The following is a 19,795-nucleotide window of genomic DNA, read 5'->3' on the forward strand; positions in this document are numbered from 1 at the left end:
TCTAAAAGAATGCAAATGACCAGCTGTCTGCAAGGATTATAAATCCTTCCATTCCCCCACCATCCTGTCAGAACTGAAGAAGCTTTTTGGATGAAAAGCGAAATGTCTTCAAAGAAAAACAAGAAAGTACAGTTGCCTCTTGAACAAGCATCTTTGGGACCTAGATGATTGAGAATCTCCATAGACATCAAGCTATATTCAAACAACCACTATTACATCTGAACCTGCTGGCCTGGATTCTCACTGTATGCTGAATCTCAATCTCTTTTAGCCAAGCTGAACATGTTGTGTGAATGGAACACACCAGTTTCCTCAAACCTGCTGAAGGGAATAGCTTTCCACTTCTATGAGCTGTCTGTTGCTTTCCCACTTTTCGCTTCCCTGCCTCCAGCATTGATTTAAAAGCCAAAGAAGGTTGTTTGTATTCCTCATTCAATCTGAGAACTATGACTTTCCCACACCATCGCCCTTCGTCTCAATAGAGGAACTGAGGGAATTTGTCATGTTTTTGCAAGACCTCGCTTTGTATGATATTTTGCAAGTCTTTGCTTTGTAAGATCGAAAGTCCAGTGGTCTTGCAACCAAGCCACTTCTGAGATGTTTGGATAGATGGGAGGTGGTTACCATACTTGATGGTGAAGATGCTGCAATAGTTGTAAGGGCAAGGAGCGACAATAGGTCCCTTTTCTCAGTGCTGTTAGAACTTAAAGTGGCCACTAAACAAATGCTTGAATTTGAGGACTATCTGTGCAGAGAGCTCTCTTCTGCCACTAAACTACATTTGGATTTTTCACCCAAACCCTTTTCCCTTTTGTCTCTCTCACATATGCACTAAACGCATTGTAAAAAACCAACAGATTGCCATCAATTTTTCCCCCAAAGAGTACTTATCAATGCTAGAAATAAAAGCATTGTTAGAAGAAAAATCTGGTCTGTTCCATGGCCAGGTAAATGAGCAGAGGATGCCTGCTTGAAGTGGAGGCAAATTTATTTGACAGCAAAAATGAACACACAATTCAGCTGTGGAAGGTAGGCTAGAAGGTTAGGAAGCTAAAGATGCTACTAAAGGTAGTCCTTGACTTACAACAATTCATTTAGTGACCATTCAAAGTTACAACGGCATTGAAAAAAGTGACTTATGACCGTTTTTCACACTTACAACCATTGCAGCATCCTGGTGGTCATGTGATCAAAATTCAGATGCTTGACAACTGACGCATATTTATGACGGTTGCAGGGTCCCAGGGTCATGTGATCACCTTTTTCTACCTTCTGAGAAGTAAACCCAATGGGGAAACCACATTCACTTAACAACTGTGTTGCCAACTTAACAACTGCAGTGATTCACTTAATAAGAAAGTGTCAATAAAGGTCGTAAAATGGGGCAAAGCTCCCTTAACAAATGTCTTACTTAGCAGCAGAAATTTTGGGCTCAATTGTGGTCGTAAGTCGAGGACTGCCTGTACTTATAGGAACAATGGGCTTTGATCATGGAGTAAGATCCATTCCTGGGTGTGTGTGACCTTAGATGTATAAATCTCTTCCTTCGTGTGGAATTTTAAGAGGGATCTTAAAATTCGGGGTGCAGTTTTAAGTTCTCCTATCTTGAGGGGAATTCTCTTTTAGTTATGTTTGCTGAGGTTGACTGATTCCTAGAGAGATGCATTTAATCAATTGCAGTCCGAGGGTCAAATGGAGGCAGAAAGAGCTTAAAGGTTTCTCTGTATCTTTTATTTGTAGTTTGTCAGTGAATCAGAGATGATTGGGGCTGATGTGTGACATCACTGGAGAGGCATGTCATTGGGGTTCTTATTTTCCAACAGTATAAAGAAATAAAGTGGTGGGCTCTGATGCAGAACAGATACAACATTAATGTAATAAAGTTTATTTGTTTATTTATTCATCATATTTGTACAGCTGGCCATCTCACTTATAGTGACTTATATTATGATCAGTCTGGCATTCTGCATATAGAGCGTGCCATTCTATTTTTTAGTTTAGTTATAAAAGCACAAAATTTGCATCAATGAACAGATATATTCTGCTCAGAAAGTTCACTTTTAGAAACTCTGGCGAGATCAACTTTTAATCCTAAAGAATAGCAGCAAATCTTGTGGTTTATAGCAAGAAATAATTCTTAAAAGATCAAAAATATGAACAAAGTACCATTGGAGACTGGGGATCTAAAAAAAAAAAAAGATTATCCCTGGTTGAAGTTCTGTTTTTTTAAAACAACAAACTGTAAAAACATTTTACGGTAAAAAGCCACATAAGTTGGGAAAATTGGAGCATTTGACATGCAAAAAAATAATTTGTAGTATATTCTTAAAAGTTTGAGTGGCAACATGGAGAGAAAACCCATGCTTAACAGGACTTCTAAACAAGCCAGGAAATTTTGGGTTCAAATACAAACAAAAATACAAAGAAATTTAAAGGCTAATATTCAGCTGAAACCAGAACTCTTCTTGTTGGGATTAATGGACAGACAGTTTAGAAAAGAGACATGGAAGATTATTTTTATAAATGATCTCTGCCGTGAGATTGCTGTGTGCACCAAAATGGGAAGATTTTGAAATACCCACAGTATAGAAATGGTTGGTGAAGATGACAGAACTAGCAGGGATGGCAAAATTAGAGAAGGATCAATTCCTGAATTTATTAGTGACTGGAAACTCCTTCTGGAATTTTTTTTATTAAAATAAAGAAAGCCAAACTTGTGATTTATGGATTTGATTATTAGGGTAGATTATGGAAAGAAGGAAATTATGATGCAATTTCAGAGAGAGAGAGAGTAAAGTACAAATGCATTTATAACTGCTCTTAGAAAGATCAGAAGCCACTTCTTTATACATTTTTTGCTGTCTTTTTTACATCTTTCTTGTTCTGTCTTGTTCACTTACTTATTCTTTTTCTTTATTCTTAGTGCCAACTTAACATTTGGACTGTTTTTGTTCTGTTGAAAACCTCCTTATCTCTATATCTGCCTTTGTCTCTGCCTCTGTCTGTCTGTCTGTCTGTCGTCTGTCTTTCTGTCTGTCTCTCTTCTATCTGAAATCCCTTGCTTATCAGATTGCCCTTTCCTCCGTGAATATTTCTTGCCTCTAATAACACAAGCACCTCACTCTCCTGCAGGGCCAACATGCAAATAAATATAGTTTTCAAGGTCAGCTTTATTATTTGGCCATTCTACTAAGATGTGCAGCTTTGCTCTAAGTCACCAAATAATCAGTAACTTGGATTATCCGGAAGGAACTAAAGAAGGAGAAAAAAAGAGAGAAAACAACTCTGGGTTATTCCCGACAATAAGAAAAAAGTCTGTATCATTTCCTTCTCCCCTGATCAACAGAACGGTACTTTTTGTGCATGTTTGTGGTTTCACTTTTCAAGGGCACTCAACCGAAACTATTTCTAAGGTAGAAAGATTTTCACCCTGAATGACAGGACAAATACAGAAGACCAAAGAAGAAAATGTTTCACTAGTACTGCAAAAAAAATATCAAAGAAGATCCATGTCTAAGGATCGACAGATCCAGTTTGCCAATCATGCTGCAGAGCCTGACTTACACCCAAGGTTTGGTGTTGCACAGGCTCAGTTGGTAAGGAGGAAGTGGGGAGACTAAATCAATTTTTTTTTTGCCTTTTTGTTTTAACCCTGCCTGCAGTTTGTACAGCCACTACTGGAAAAGCCCAACAAAGACTATCAGAGAATCCTTACCAGGCTGTTATTTCTGGAATCTATGGAATAAATCAACAATCTGCAGACCGTTCTGAGTTGGCTGAAGACACCAACTACAGGGCTTATGTCGGTCCCTGGTATGTGCCTCTTCTGAATTCACCCAACCACAATGCCTGGAAGTCCTCTTCTAGTCCTGCTCATCAACCAATAGGGCATTTGCCCTGCTAAGGTGAGGTTCTACATCCTCCAATGCCTTGTATAGCAGAGAAGCTAATGCCTTTAAAAGGGATGGTTATTTACTTATGTATTGCTTCTACTTTTCTTAAGTTGAAAGAAATGGGAGGGGAGGAACTGGACCAGGGCTGCTGTCTCCAGAGAGACTTACATGCCATCTACATTACTGTATAGTCCTTTCAGCACAAGCAGTAACCCTGATTTTGCACTCAGCTATTTTGAAAACCATTTTAGTGTTTTTAGAACTTCACTTTTATTCTGGGTTTTTTAATTGAACGGAATTTTACACTGCGCTTCTCGCTATTGTAGTCCCTGCTTCTGGTTTTTACTTTGGCTGATGTTGTAGGGTTTTTTCCCCTCTTGGTTTCTATTATTAAGGTTGGTTGCTTGGTCACTTAAAGATTTAGACTGGATTTGGCATTTTTATCCACCGACTGAGTCTTTCCCAAGGACCTGGGTTAAGCAGATGTTGTTTGATGGGGTTAAAGATCACAGAATGTAAGCTGTTCCAAGTAAAGTTGCCTTTTGCAATTGAGTGATGGTGATTTTGTCAATGCCAGTGATGATCAAATGATGCTTCAGATGTTTTGGGATTGCACCCAAGGTGCCTATTATTATTGATGGCACCTTTGCTTTCTTTTGCCACAGTCATTCTACTTCCAATTGTAGGTATCATTATTTTAAATTTAAACATAAATTTTCAGTGATTTGTACACAGGAAATCCTTGACTTACTGTTCGTTTATTGAGTGTTCAAAGTCACAACTTATGATCATTTTTTACCCTTATGACCATTACAGCATCTCCATGGCCCCATGATCAAAATTCAGACTTGGCAAACTGGCGTGTATTTATGACACTTGCACTGTCGGGGGATCATGTGATCCCCATTTGCAACCTTTCCAGCCACCTTCCGACAATTAAAATCAGTGGGGGGAGATGGATTTTCTTAACGTCCACATGGTTCACTTAACAACTGCAGTGATTTGTTTAACAACTGTGGCGAAAAAGATCATAAAATGAAGCAGAATTCCCTTAACAACTGCCTTGTTTAGCAACAAACATTTTGGGCTCATTTGTGGTCATAAGTCAAGGACTATTTGTACTGCCATAATAGCTGTGATACAATTAGACATACTAGAAAAATACATCACTTAAGCAGAGGCCAAGAATGAAACTAAAATTTAAGCTCATTTTAGTAAGGATTTCTTTACTTCCTTAAGTTTTTACTTCCATATTGGTCTCTTTCCAAACAGAGAAGAAATAAAGCCACAAAATTATTTTCTTTTAAATTAAGCAACTTACATAAATCTGTCTGCCCCAGAAACAATACTGCCTGGCTAGAAGCATTCTAAATAGTCCCCATTTCTTCCTAAACCATATATATTTGTGGGTGCAATTATTATTACTGATTAATTCTAATCCTAAAATTCTGATTCCATTTAATTGTTAACAAAGTCAAAATCTGTTCTTCTGTAGGGAAGTTTCTGAAGAAGACTAAACTTTTTGTGCCTAGCTGGTAAAAAGTATCTGGAGTGACATTTCCCAGGCTTAGCCCTTAATGTAAAAGATTATCAGACTATCAGACATTTTTTTCCAATATGAGCGTCATTTAGAAATGTACTACTACTGTCCTTGACTTACATCCACAATTGAACCCAAAATTTCTGTTGCTAAGTGAGACAGCTGTTAGGTGACTTTGCCCCATTATACGACTTTTCTTGCCATAGTTGTTAAGTGAATCATCTCATTTGTTAAGTTAGTAAAATGGTTGTTAAGTGAATCTGGATTCCCCATTGACTTTGCTTATTAGAAGGTCGGAGAAGCTGATCACTTGAACCCGGGACACTGCAACTGTCATAAATACAAGCCAGTTGTTGAGCGTCTGAATTTTGATCACGTGACCATGGGGATGCTGCAATGGATGTAAGTATGAAAAATGGTCATAGGTCACTATTTTCAGTGCCGTTGTAACTTTGAATGGTCACTAAACAAACTGTTATTAAGTCAAGGGCAACTTAGAAAGAGCTAGGATTCTAAGAAGCTATCTGTTCTACAATCTCCTATCAGACACTTAGGCTAGAACAGTGGTGGCGAACCTATGGCATGCGTGCCAGAGGCGGCACTCAGAGCCCTCTCTGTGGGCACGCATGCCACGCCCTGGAGATGGCAACCGTCCCTCTTCAACCAGCCGCCCGCTAACTCGCTGAGGTCCCACATGGCCGGATGCATCCCAGCATGGCTGGTTTCCCTTCCCCCTGCCCCATCCCTCCTGGCCTCGCATGCTCTCCTTTTCCCGGGCACGACCCATTGCATCTATGCTTCTCTGAACTGCTGGTGGCGGGTTGCGGAGCCCCAGAGTGTGCCGGTCAAGGAGCCGGCAGGCTGTGGCGGCAGACGGACACCGTTGGCCCCCATGGGCTCACTGGCCTCTGTGTGCGGGGGCTGATGGTGTCAGGCAGCAGCCGCCCCGGCCCCTGCCCCGCCTTGCCCTGCAGCAATGGCACCCCTGCCCTGCCTCACCTTGCCTTGCCTCACCCTGCAGGACGAGCCTCCTGCCCACCACCCTACCTGCCAGAGACCCCCTGGATCTCCCCCAACCCTGCCCGGCCCCCACAGGCATCCTTCCCCACGAGCAACATCGAGGTGACCATGCCCACCATGGCCACACCCACCCAGTCTACCATGACCATCACAGTCACACCCACCCAGTGGGCCACGCCCACCTGGCACCCGGTGATAAATAAGTGGGTTTTGGATTGCAGTTTGGGCACTCGGTCTCTAAAAGGTTCGTCATCACTGGGCTAGAATGACTATAATATTTCCTGTATCTTTATCTAACTCTTTTCCACTTCTGATATGCAATCTGGTATTTTCCACAATGCAAGTTTCCATCAGGTCACCTTTTTTAGTTGGCATGGATGCCTTCGGTTAAATCTCTAATCCCTGCAGTCCCTAATAACAAGACATCAGCCAAACATCAGGAACTATTAACTTAATATTATTTGGCCAGAAAGTGACTTATTTTGGAAATACAGCAAAAATCTAAGTTCTTTCCCAGTGACTGCGATGTCAGTATGAATGGTACATGACTTTTTATGACACTGTTGTACTCAGATTCAGTCATACTTAGGCAGCCATTGAAATTATTGAGACTTACATTAACATTGACTTAGTTTTAAGTCTCATTGACTTCAGTGGGGCAATATGGATCTAGCTGGTTTTTAAGAAGAGATTGGACAACGATTTATCTGAAATGGTATAGGATTCCCTGCTTGAGCAGAGGGTTGGACTAGAAGACCTCCAAGGTCCCTTCCAACTCTGTTATTCTGTTATTCTGCTAGAACAGTGATGGCGAACCTTTTAGAGACCGAGTGCCCAAACTGCAACCCAAAACCCACTTATTTATCACCGGGTGCCAGGTGGGCCTGGCCCGCTGGGTGGGCGTGGCTGTGGTGGTCATGGCAGACTGGGTGGGTGTGGCCAAGGTGGGCGTGGTCACCTCGATGTTGCTCATGGGGAGGGATGCCTGTGGAAACTGGGCAGGATTGGGGGAGATCCAGGGGTCTCTGGCAGGTGGGCAGTGGGCAGGAGGCTCGTCCTGCGGGGTGAGGTAAGGCAGGGCTGGGGTGCCATTGTCGCAGGGCAAGGCGAGGCAGGGGCTGGGGTAGCTGCTGCCTGACACCATCGACCCACGCACGCAGAGGCCAGCGAGCGCATGGGGGCCAACAGTGTCTATCAGCAGCCACAGCCTGCCGGCCTCTCGACCGGCACTCTCTGGGGCTCCGCAGCCCGCCACAAGAAGTTCAGAGAAGCTGCCTCTAAGCTGGACAGATGGCCAACAGCTGAGGAGGCGATGCAGTGGGTCGTGCCCGGGAAAAGGAGAGCATGTGAGGCCAGGAGGGATGGGACAGGGGGGAGGGAAACCAGCCATGCTGGGATGCATCCGGCCATGTGGGACCTCGGCGAGTTAGCGGGAAGCTGGTTGAAGAAGGATGGTTGCCATCTCTGGGGCATGGCGCGCGTGTCCACAGAGAGGGCTCCGCGTGCTGCCTCTGGCACGTGTGCCATAGGTTCGCCACCACTGTGCTAGAAGAATAATCTGGAAGAAAGTGGGAGTTAAACTGTATCTAATAAAAGTTATACATAAAGTGATTGAATTCGGATCACTGATTAAGCACTAGCATGTCTATTCGCCACTTTCTTTTTAACTCACCAGAAGTATTTCATGTTCTAATTTTAGGACCTATGAAGTTGTTTCATGATCGCTGATGAAGCCCACAGTAAACCTAGAGCCACCACATAAGCCAAATGCTTTTATCATTATGCCTGCTTTGAACCAGATTCCCTTGAAACTTTGCACACTGCTATTCCTCTTCCCATGGATACACTGGGGTGCAGATTGTTTTGGTTTCAGGAATTGTGTCCTTTCCCCTAACAGACCTGGCCTCGCTGTTTGTACTGGCCATGCCATCGTTAATCTGAATTCTGCCATTGCTCCTCTGCCAAATGTGACTTACTGGCTCAATGCCTCCCACAACTTAGTGGAAATGCTGAATTCTACCACCTTTTCCCACCTCCCTGATTTATTGGAACTTTACCTGGACCATAACAACATATCACACATTGAACCCAACACCTTTCAAAGTCTGGAAGGCCTTGAAGTTCTAGATTTGAGTTGGAACCAACTGACTGCCCTAGGTCCCGCTTTGCTAGCCAATTTGAAACATCTCCAGGTATTGCACTTGGAGAATAACAAAATTGCCACCGTGCACCCGAGTTCATTTATGTTCCAGTTGGCTCTTCAGGAACTTATTCTTTCCTCCAATAAATTCTCTAGTTTTCAAGAGATGGCTATAGCTGTAAAAAACTTGTCCCAACTCATCATTCTGGATCTGAGCAACAATAGCATCTCTGCCCCATGTGTTGGTCCTTCCTTGCTCAGTTTCCCCTCCCTGAGGAATCTCAGTTTGAATAGAAATGTCATTCACAGACTGGACCTGTCCAATTGTTCCTTTCCTAACTTGCGACAACTGGACTTAAGTATTAATAACATGTCAGAACTGGGAGCTGGAGTCTTTCAAGCCACTCCAGCTTTGACAGAGCTCTCTTTAGACTCGAATCTTCTAAAGGTCTCTGAGCTTATCAACATATCCCTTCCTAACCTGACTATGTTGCATTTATCCAGTATGCATCCATCATTAAGCACAAATTTATCAGTAGCTTGCTCTGTCTTCCAAAATCTGCCATCCTTAATTTCTTTGGACGTCAAACATTCCAAGTTTACTGTTACTCAGTTGAGACAGTTGGGTTCTTGCACTAACCTCACCTGGTTGACTCTGGATACCTCAGGGTTTAGGTATCTGGAAAATAAGACCTTCGAAACATTTCGGAACTTAAAGTATCTCTCTATGGATAAGTGCAAGATATTGAAACTCCGTTCTAATATTTGGGGGAAAGGGTTACCATTGCAAACCCTGATCCTGAGTAGAAATGACATTGATTATTTAAATGAGTATGTTTTCGCTGCTTTGAAGAATTTAAGCTATTTGGACTTATCAAAGAACCGCCTGACCAATCTACAAAAAAAATCTTTTTTTGGCATGGCAGCATTGAAGACACTTAAGCTTCAGAACTGCCAGATCACAGCTGTAACCCGTGACACTTTCACCTATGCTCGTAAAATGGAGTTTTTGGATTTGAGTTTTAACAGCATTACACGAATCAAGGATTATGCCTTTACACGCCTGCGTGTGAAGACTCTCCTGCTTTCAGGAAACAGAATTTTGACGGTTCAGAGCTCTGCTTTTCGGAATCTCAATTCTCTAAAATACCTTGCCTTGGATCAAAATTTCATATACAAGTTTTCTGAATCAGTCTTTAAACCCCTGAAGCAGCTGCAAACATTAGATCTCAGTTACAATCATCTCTTTACTTACAACAAATACGATACTCCAAGCCCTTTTCAGGATCTCCACTCCCTTGTGAAACTGGATATTAGTTTTCAGACACCTAAATTACCAATCCAACCTCCAGACAAACTTTTCCAAGGGCTGGAGAATCTAAAGTTCCTGTCTTTGAAAGGAAACCCCAGCAGTGTGTTTTCCCGCCTTTCATTTATCAATCTCACCGCTCTTGAATCCCTAGACCTCTCTGAAACTGAGCCAGGGAAACGTGACTCTTGGGAACTCCATCCGCGTTTTTTTCAAGGACTAAGTAACCTACATAATCTCTGTTTAGAAGATAGTGCCATTCCAGATCTACCCAAAGAAATCTTTTCTGGTTTGACCTCTTTGGAACAGCTGGACCTAAGCAACAATGATTTGAAGAACATCAGTAAAGAACTGCTTAGTGGACTTTCCTCCTTGAAGCATTTGGATGTTTCTGAAAATCCACTGGTATGCTCTTGTGAGAATGCATGGTTCCAAAACTGGTCAATATCTGTGCCAAACGTTCAAGTGGCCTTGCTGGATAGCTATTATTGCTTTAGTACTGGATTGGCTAATCGTTTTTTTGCTGATGAAGACTTATCCTTCTGCTTTGAGAACTGGGAAATGTATTTATTTATTGCCACCACAGTTACCACCCTCTTGCTCCTGCTTCCATCTTTGGTCTATGCCAAGTTAGGCTGGACTTTCCGATATGCTTTTTATCTCCTCAGAGGTTGGGGCTACAAGCAGCTGCGCCCCAAAGGACGGGACTACCAATATGATGCTTACATCTCCTGCTATAGTCATGACTACAAATGGGTGATTGATAATATTCTGGAAAAGCTGGAAAAACAACATGAACCCTGTTTCCGGTTTTGTTTTGGGCCTAGAGATTTTGCCCCTGGACAATACTATATAGATAACGTGCAGAATGGAATAAGCAGAAGCCGTAAGACCTTGTGTGTGGTGAGCAGAAATTACTTGGAGAGTGAATGGTGTGCTTTAGAAATTCAACTTGCCTGTTCCAATATCTACTATCATGGACGTGACCCTTTGGTGGTGGTCTTTAAGGAAGAAATCCCGAACTACAGGTGAGTAGGGAGAGTTGATCCACACGAAGGTGGTCTTAAAAGGATTGTCATATAAAGCAGGAGTTTCATTTGCTTATATTTTAGTGGGAAGAAAAGATTTGTGATACGAGGAGTGCAATTAGGATGCAGAAGGTTGGAATAAGGATGAATGAGCAGGAAATAGCTTAACTCTTTCCATAATGAAAAAAGAGAGCCACATCGCTCCTGCCTTGGGCAGGGAGTTGGACTAGAACAGTGGTTCTCAACCTGTGGGTCGGGACCCCATTTGGGGTCGATTGACCATTTCACGGGGGTTGCCAAGCAAGGCTGTCCGCCATTTTTTTTGTCCGACATTTTTTTTGTCCGCCATTTTTTCCCCTTTTCCGGCGGGTGCCTTACCTCCCTTGGGCTGGGCCAGCTGGTGGTCGGCCTGCTCCGTCTCTGCCGCTTGCCAGCTATGCCTTGGCCGGCGCAGGGGGCGGAACCACACATGTGCGGCGCTCCCGGGCAGGGAAAGTCCTCGACTTACGACCGGTTGGGTAGTCCTCGACTTATGACTGGTTTAGTCCTTGACTTACGACCGGTTTAGTCCTCGACTTACGACTGGTTTAGTCCTTGACTTACGACCGGTTGGGGTCACGACATTAAAAAGGTTGAGAACCACTGGACTAGAAAACCTCCAAATACCATTCTAGCCTTATGCTTCTATGATAAAGCTTTCCCGAACCACCTGTCCTGCTGGGCCATCTGGAGGGCATCTGGTGTAGTCCTCATTGTTTTGACTAAAGATGGAAAGAAGCTGTAGCAGAGAAACTAGATAGAAATTTCCTCTTACCCCATGCTAGGACAGATTTTTTACCTGGTACTCTTCAAGTACATAGTGTCTAAAGCAATGGTGGCGAACCTATGGCACGTGTGCCAGAGGCGGCACTCAGAGCCCTCTCTGTGGGCACCCGCGCCATGCCCCAGAGATGGCAACTGTCCCTCTTCAACCAGCCGCCCGCTAACTCACCGAGGTCCCACGTGGCCGGATGCATCCCAGCATAGCTGGTTTCCCTCCACCACCGCCCTGCCTCGTCTTGTCTCACCTCACCCCACAGGATGAACCTCCTGCCCACTGCCCCACCTGCCAGAGACCCCCTGGATCTCCCCCAATCCTGCCTGGCCCCCACAGGCATCCCTCCCCACAAGCAACATTAAGGTGACCACGCCCACCTTGGCCACACCCACTCAGTCTGCCATGACCACCGCAGCCATGCCCACCCAGTGGGCCAGCCCCACCTGACACCCGGTGATAAATAAGTGGGTTTTGGGTTGCAGTTTGGGCACTCGGTCTCTAAAAGGTTCGCCATCACTGATCTAAGGAGTTTCTTAGTCATCCAGGTCATCCAGGAAGGTCCTTTTTCAAAAGGCAACTAGATTTTGTTTTTCCTTGAAGATGTTTCGCTTCTCATCCAAGAAGCTTCTTCAGTTCTGACTGAATGGTGGAGGATGAAATGATTTACATTCCTTGCAGTCATCTGGTCATTACCACTCCTTCTCACTGAGGCTACTTGGAGGTTTATCTGTGCCCTCAGGGTCCCCTGAATAGTAGAAAGGGGTGTGGAACTTTCTTGCAGTTGCTGAAAGGGCAATCCTTTCACTGCTAATGATCAGATGAAACATCTTCAAGGAAAAATAAATTCAGTTGCTTTTTGAAAAAGCATCTTTGGGACAAGAATTCTGGGAATTACAGCCTAAGTGCCTTGGGAAGGTGTTTACTTGAGAGACTAGGCTACAACTTGAGGTCACCCAATGACTGGACATGAATGATGACAACAATAAAAATCTTTACCCAAGTGATCATTAATTTATGGAATTTTTTTCCCTGCCACTTTTTTTTTTTTTTTCAAAGAAATTTTATTATTTTTCATCATAAAAAACAATCATAAACATAAACACAGAAACAAGTAAAATCCCCCCCCCCCCGGACTTCCCAAACCGAATCCCAGGATAATATTCATATATAAGTAAACAAGTACTAATATCTCTAACTCCACAAAATATCTTAATCTACATCAAGAGATAGAAAGAATAAACGAAATTTAAAAAAAAAATCTAAAAACCTAGGTTATATTCTACCACTCTATGCTTCTTTTGAATATAAACAATCCATCTTCTCCATATTGATAAAAATTGTTCATTCGAGTAATTTTTCAAATAAGCCGAGATCTTTGCCATTTCAGCAAGATTCGAAACTTTCAATCTCCGGTCTTCCATTGTAGGCAGAATTGGGCTCTTCCAATTTTGGGCTATCAACAAACGAGCGGCAGTTAAACAATAAAGCATCAAATTTATTTCTTTTGCATCTAAATCTTGCACAATACCTAAAAGAAACAGCTGTGGAAGAAAAATAATCATTTTCTTAAAGATTTGCTGTAGGTTCCACCACAATTGTATCCAAAAGGCCTTAATAACCTTACAAGTCCACCACATATGAAAAAAAGTTGCATCTGGATGTCCACACCTCCAACACTTGGATTCATAATTCACATAAATACGAGACATAGTTGAAGGATCCAAGTGCCATCTATAAAGCATTTTATAAAAATTCTCACGTAGATTTTGAGCTTGTGTAAACTTCACATTTCTCACCCAGATTAACTCCCAAGTATCCATAGGTATTGTTTCTCCTATATTTAGAGCCCATTTAATCATACATTCTTTAACTAATTCAGTTTCTGAGTCCAATTCTAATAAAACATTATATATCCTTTTAATATGTCCTTTAGCATCATCTCTTACTTGCTTCAAAAAATTCCCGTCTTCCATAACAAAAATGGTCTTTTTATCAATTCGCCATCTATCTTGAATTTGTCTATACAGAAGCCAAGAAAAGTTTGGGTTATTTTGCTTCAAAACTTCTATTGATTTTAGGCACCAGTTACCACCACCACTCTGGTATAACAAATCTTTATATGTAAGTCCCTCCATCACCACTCCTCTAGTTGTAGTTTGAAAAATATGTGACGGTATCACCCAGAGTGGTAGCTTAATATCAAACTTGAAAGAATATTTTTGCCAAACTCTTAACAATGCAGTCCTTATTATATGATTTCTGAAGATTTTATCAATTTTTTTCTGCATAAAATGATAAGCATGCCACCCAAAGTACAAGTCCCATCCTTCGACCTTCAAAATCCCTTTGTTGGACAAATTAATCCAGTCAGTCACCCACGTTAATGCACAAGAGTCATAATAAAGTGTCAAATTTGGTACTTTAAGTCCTCCACGTTCTCTGGTATCTTGAATAATCTTGAATTTAACTCTCGCCTTCTTGCCTTCCCAAATAAAACGGTTCAAATCTCTTTGCCATTCTTTCAAGTTAAGTTCATTTTTTAAAATAGGTATCATCTGAAATAAGAAAAGAAACTTAGGCAAAATGTTCATTTTAATGGCCGCTATACGACCCAGCAAGGAAAGCTGTAGTTTTTTCCACATCAATAAGTCCTTTTGTACCATTTTCCACAATCTTTCATAATTATTCTGGTACAATTTCGCGTTGGAGGATGACAAAAAAATTCCCAGATATTTGACTTTGTTAACCACTTCAAATCCTGACATTTGCATAAGTTGATTTTTGTCTCTAACAATCATATTCTTAGTAAGAATTTTAGTCTTATTCACATTAATTTTAAATCCAGCCACTTTACCATACTGATACAGCTCTTGCAACAAAAATTCCAGTGATTCGATTGGTTGAGTCAGTGTAAAAACTAAATCATCAGCAAAAGCTTTAAGTTTATATTCTTTAGTAGAAATCTTTAGGCCTTTAATCATCGGAGATTCTCTAATTCTAGACAACAAGATTTCCAAAGACAATATAAATAATAGTGGAGAAAGTGGACAACCTTGTCTAGTACCTTTTTGTATGTCTATAAGTTTTGTCAAATCTCCATTAATAATTATTTGAGCACATTGTTTTTGATAGATCGCTTTTATGGCTGTCTTAAATTGATTTCCAAAATTCATATAATCCAACATTTTGTTTAAAAACTGCCAGTCCAATTTATCGAAGGCCTTCTCCGCATCTAAGAAAATGAAAGCCGATGGCACTTGATTATTCTTGTCCAAATATTCCAGTAGATTTACAATTTGTCTAATATTATTCTTCATATATCTTCCGGATATAAAACCAGTTTGGTTGTCATGTATATAATATTGCAGTATCTGCATCAGTCTATTGGCCAAAATTTTTGCAAAAATTTTATAGTCCACATTCAGCAGAGAAATAGGTCTGTAATCCTTAGGTTCCAAAACCTCCTTCTCATCTTTCGGTATCAAAGATATAAAAGCTCTTGTCCAAGACTGTGGTATTTGTTCTCCCAACATAATTCTATTAAATAGTATTTTTAAGGGTTGAATAATTTCAGCTGACAATGATTTATAATAAATTGCTGTCAAACCATCTGTGCCAGGGGCTTTACCAGCTTTCAGTTGTTTAATTGCATTTAAAATTTCATCTGCAGTAATCTCTTCATTCATAAGTTTCTGTTGTTCTAATGTAAGTTTATATGTAAATGAAGATTGTAAGTATTTATCAATATCCTCAGTTTTTATACTCCCTGAGGAATATAAATGTGAGTAGAATTCTGTAAATGCTTTTTTAATCAGTTCTTGTTGATATACCTCACGACCCTTGACCAAAACTTTTGATATAACTCTAGCTTTTTGTCTCTTGCGTAATTGGTAAGCCAACCATCTCCCTGGTTTGTTTGCATTAGCAAATGTATTATGTTTAATATACTTCAAATTGGTGGCCACCTGATCAGCAATTAACATGTTGAATTGATCCTTAAGCATTTTAATAGAAGTTAGTATCTGTTGGTCGCTGAGATAATAGTTTTTCTTTAATCCCGATTTCTTTTTCCAAGTTTAATCTACTCTGTATTTGCTTGTGTTTATGTGCATTGTTCATGGAAATTAGTAGGCCCCTCAAATAGGCTTTGCTGGCATCCCAAACAGTATATATAGGAGTACCTTTATTCAGGTTAAGTTGAAAAAACTCTTCCATGTGTTCCTTCAGAACTTTGACCTTATCCTCATAATTAAACAAATTTTCATTTATTCTCCAAGATTTCCTTTTTTTTTTTGTTGGCCAATCTCTAACCATACCATACTATGGTCAGTCAAAGTTCTGGGGAAAATTTTTGTTTTGTTGCAAGCAGTAAGTAAGTCAGTTGATGTCAAAACAAAATCAATCCTTGAAAAAGACTCATGTCTATGAGAGAAAAAAGTAAAGTCACGTTCATTCATATGTTGTGATCTCCAAACATCCACCAGCTCCAAATCTTCCATCATTGCAAAAAAAGATTTAGGGAGTCTGGAAAGGGCCACATCCCTAGAAGTTGTCTTTTTATCTTTTAAAGTATCAAGTACCCCATTCCAGTCCCCCATAACAATCAAGGAATTATAATCCATAGTCACAATTTTCTGGTGTAATTGTCTATAAAATTGTTTTTGAGATGACAGTTGATTGGGGGCATAAACCCCCACTATTAAATACTTTCTTCCATTTAAATTTATTTCCACAAATAAAAATCTTCCTTCTTTGTCAGCTTCTTTTAAAGTAGGTGAAAGATGTTTCTTTATATATAATGCAACCCCAGCTTTTTTTTTAAGAGCAGGTGCAGCAAACAAATCTCCAAGCTTAGAATTTAGCAATAATTTTTGATCTTTAATCACAATATGAGTCTCTTGTAGACATATGATATCATTATTAAAATGTCTCAAATAATGAAAAACCTTGCGTCTTTTGTGGGGTGTGTTAAGCCCCCCCACATTCCAAGATGAAATTTTAAACATTGGCTGATTTCAATCCTATAGCGATACTTGAAGCGTAGGACTTGACAAAAACCTTGGGTCGAGCGCCACCTACTGGCTCAGAAGTAGCAGGTGGCGAGCTATCAGATGTTGATGGGTGGGCTGTCATTTGTTGTTCTTTTTCCTTGCGTCTGTGAGCTGCGCGAGTCATTCTTTGTTCTATTCCATTATCTTTTAAACGCCCATTTACATCCTTAACACCGGAAATAGAAGGGAGGTCCACAATCAAATGCTCAGCTGCATCAGTCTTTTGAGGTGTGGCTGGACACTCCGCTTGCAACACAGACGCCATAAAATCATTCGCTTTTTTAACCGAGTTAATTCTGTAACGCTTACCAGCCACAGTTACAATTATACCCACCGGTATATCCCATCTGAAAATTATTTGTCTGTTCTTAAGTTCCTGCACCAAAAAAGCATAGTCTCGACGCGCTTTAAGTATTTTCGCTGGAATTTCTTTTAAAAGAATGATGTCTTGGTTTAAGATCTTAAATCTTTGTTGATAAAAAAGCTGCATTATTTCATTTCGTCTCGCTTTTCTTGTAAAATAGACCACCACATCTCTTGGCAAATTTCTCTGATGAGCCACCCAAGAATTCACTCTGAAGACACATTCTATTTCATCATAAATTTCCTGCCCACAAGCCAGGGCATCTATCAATGCTTGTGAGATTACTTCTCTTAATTTTTCTTTTGGATCCTCAGCCAACCCACGAATTCGAATTGCGTACTCCATGTCCCGAAATTGAGCGACCAAGACGTCACCTTTAACATTTTCCAAGCCCTCCTCTACAAGTTCCAATCTTTGCTCGCTCGCTTCAGCCCTCTGTTCATTTTCCTCCACCCTTTCTGCCACCCCATCTACATATTCGGCCAAACCTTGGAAAGCAGTTGTCACATTCAAACGAAAGCCCTCATGTTTCTGTAATAATTCTTGTTGTTGCTGTATTAATTGATCAATCTTATTCTCAATTTTAGCATCCATTTTTTGTAACATCTCTGTCATTTGCTTAATACTTTCAGTCACTAAATCCTGTAATTCTTTACCAGAGGGCGGTGGAGGTGAGGAAGATGGCGGGGGTGGCGGGTGGGAAGCCGGCTTAGAAATTGGTTGGAGCGGCTGGGGAGTCGGAGATGTAATTGATTTTAAGGTTGTGGGCACCACTCTTCTCGAAGCCATATTAGCAATTTAAAATTTCAGTCTGTGTAAAAGTCTTTTTAACGATTAGTCCAGAGCAAGTAGTGAAAGTATTAGAAGTAGTGAAAGTTCCAGACCGGAAATCCAAGTCACTTTAATTTCTTCTTGCTAAAAAGTTTCATTCCAACGCCATTTTAAGTTCACTTTCACTCAGTCCACCCCAAGTATAGGGAAGATCAGAATATTCCAAGTTAGAGTAAAATCCCAAATAGAAGACAAATTTCCAGGGTCGGTTTGTCTGCATGTAATAACTCACAGTTCAATTTAAGTTGCAGCGGTGGCGGCGGCTTCTAGCTTCGCCAAGGCGAAGGCGTCCTGGATCGCGGAGAATCCTCGGGGCTCCGGAGGAGTTCTAACCTCCATCGTCCACATAGGACGACTCGGGAACTCAACTCCTACCCCGGGCAGCTCACCGATCCCCTTATGCCCGGGGGAAAGGTATCAAGCCGTTTGACAGCTGATGCTTGCTGTCAAAACGGCTTTTACGCGAAAACAGGCGGGAGGCAGCTACAGCTGCGTCCGACGAGGTCGCCTGCACACCGGAAGTCCCCCTGCCACTTGATATGGGGATTATAATAACCAGTTTGGAGATGGCTTTAGAAGAGCGATAAATGTGTGTATTTGTGGTGGAAGAAAAATCTATGTGGTGTTTTTCAAACTCTACAACTTTAAGAAAAGTGGACTTCAAATCCCAGAATGCTCTAGCCAGGATGTTGGCTGGGGTATTCTGGGAGTTGAAGTCCACATTTCTTAAAGTTGCAGTTTGAGAAATACTGGTCTACAATATCTGTTCAAGATGGCATCCCACTCACTACCAGAACAACAGAAGAGAGCAGTTGCTCTCCTTTTATGTTTAGAAGTCTCCCCCACAGTTGGCTTGGGTGTGGACCAGAGTGTCTTTTCCTTACACACTTCTTTGTGTCTGTTCTTGTGTCTGAGATGGGGAAAATAAAAAACATCCCAATCCTTTTGTTATTTTCTAGGTTGTCTCCATATCATCGCCTAAGGAAACTAATTAAACAAGAGAGCTACCTTACTTGGCCCGAAGATCCTGAGGCTGAAGATGTGTTTTGGACCAAACTATGTGGAGCCTTAGGCTCTGAGAGACAAGAAAATTTCAAACCATTCGCTGTAATTGAGTAGCCAAAACCAGGAAGAACATGACTATAATTATTTATTAGCATTATTTTTTTACCTAGAATAATTTGAAGACAATAAGTTGATAGGTAACTGCTGAGGTTGGATGCTGTATTTTCCAAGCCTGGATGTCTAGATTAAATATATATATATAACTATATATATGTAGGTCTTTGGATATTCGGGTTTTCTCCCGCGTAAAATTGGAAGTGTCTTGGTGACGTTTCGACGAAGTCACATTCGTCATCTTCAGGCTGGTGTCTTCAGCTTCGTGCTTCTGGGAGTCCTCGTGCTTCTGGGAGTCCTTCACTCCCAGAAGCACGAAGCTGAAGACACCAGCCTGAAGATGACGAATGTGACTTCGTCGAAACGTTGCCAAGACACTTCCAATTTTACGCAGGAGAAAACCCAAATATCCAAAGACCTACATACAAACACCCGCGAAAACCTCAGAAAACAACTATATATATATAACTATATATATATAACTATGTGGTCTCCCTCTTCACTTCCATACCTCAGGAGTTAGCCATTCGGACGGTTAGTGACCTACTCGAGCGTAAGGGCCTTGGACAACATCAGGACCGTTTAAGACCTCAGGACCTCGTGGACTTGTTAAGGGTTTGTCTTGTTACGTTCTTCACCTTCAACGGAACGGTGTATGAGCAGATAAAGGGTACCCCTATGGG

At 41.3% G+C, this 19,795-nt stretch overlaps 1 protein-coding gene across 1 annotated transcript; it reads left to right on the forward strand.

Annotated features, from left to right (window-relative positions):
* The first annotated feature begins 3,659 nt into the window (after positions 1–3,659).
* On the forward strand, positions 3,660–19,112 carry LOC107282446 (toll-like receptor 13). Its single transcript, XM_015810223.1, has 3 exons — positions 3,660–3,905; positions 8,153–10,930; positions 18,953–19,112. The coding sequence occupies exons 2-3, from the start codon at positions 8,181–8,183 to the stop codon at positions 19,110–19,112; spliced, it is 2,910 nt and encodes a 969-aa protein (XP_015665709.1). The 5' UTR covers positions 3,660–3,905; positions 8,153–8,180.
* The last annotated feature ends 683 nt before the right edge of the window (positions 19,113–19,795 follow it).

This window comes from Protobothrops mucrosquamatus, unplaced genomic scaffold (genome assembly GCF_001527695.2).
Source record: "Protobothrops mucrosquamatus isolate PMUCROS unplaced genomic scaffold, P.Mucros_1.0 scaffold8, whole genome shotgun sequence".
Taxonomy (NCBI): Eukaryota; Metazoa; Chordata; class Lepidosauria; order Squamata; family Viperidae; genus Protobothrops; species Protobothrops mucrosquamatus.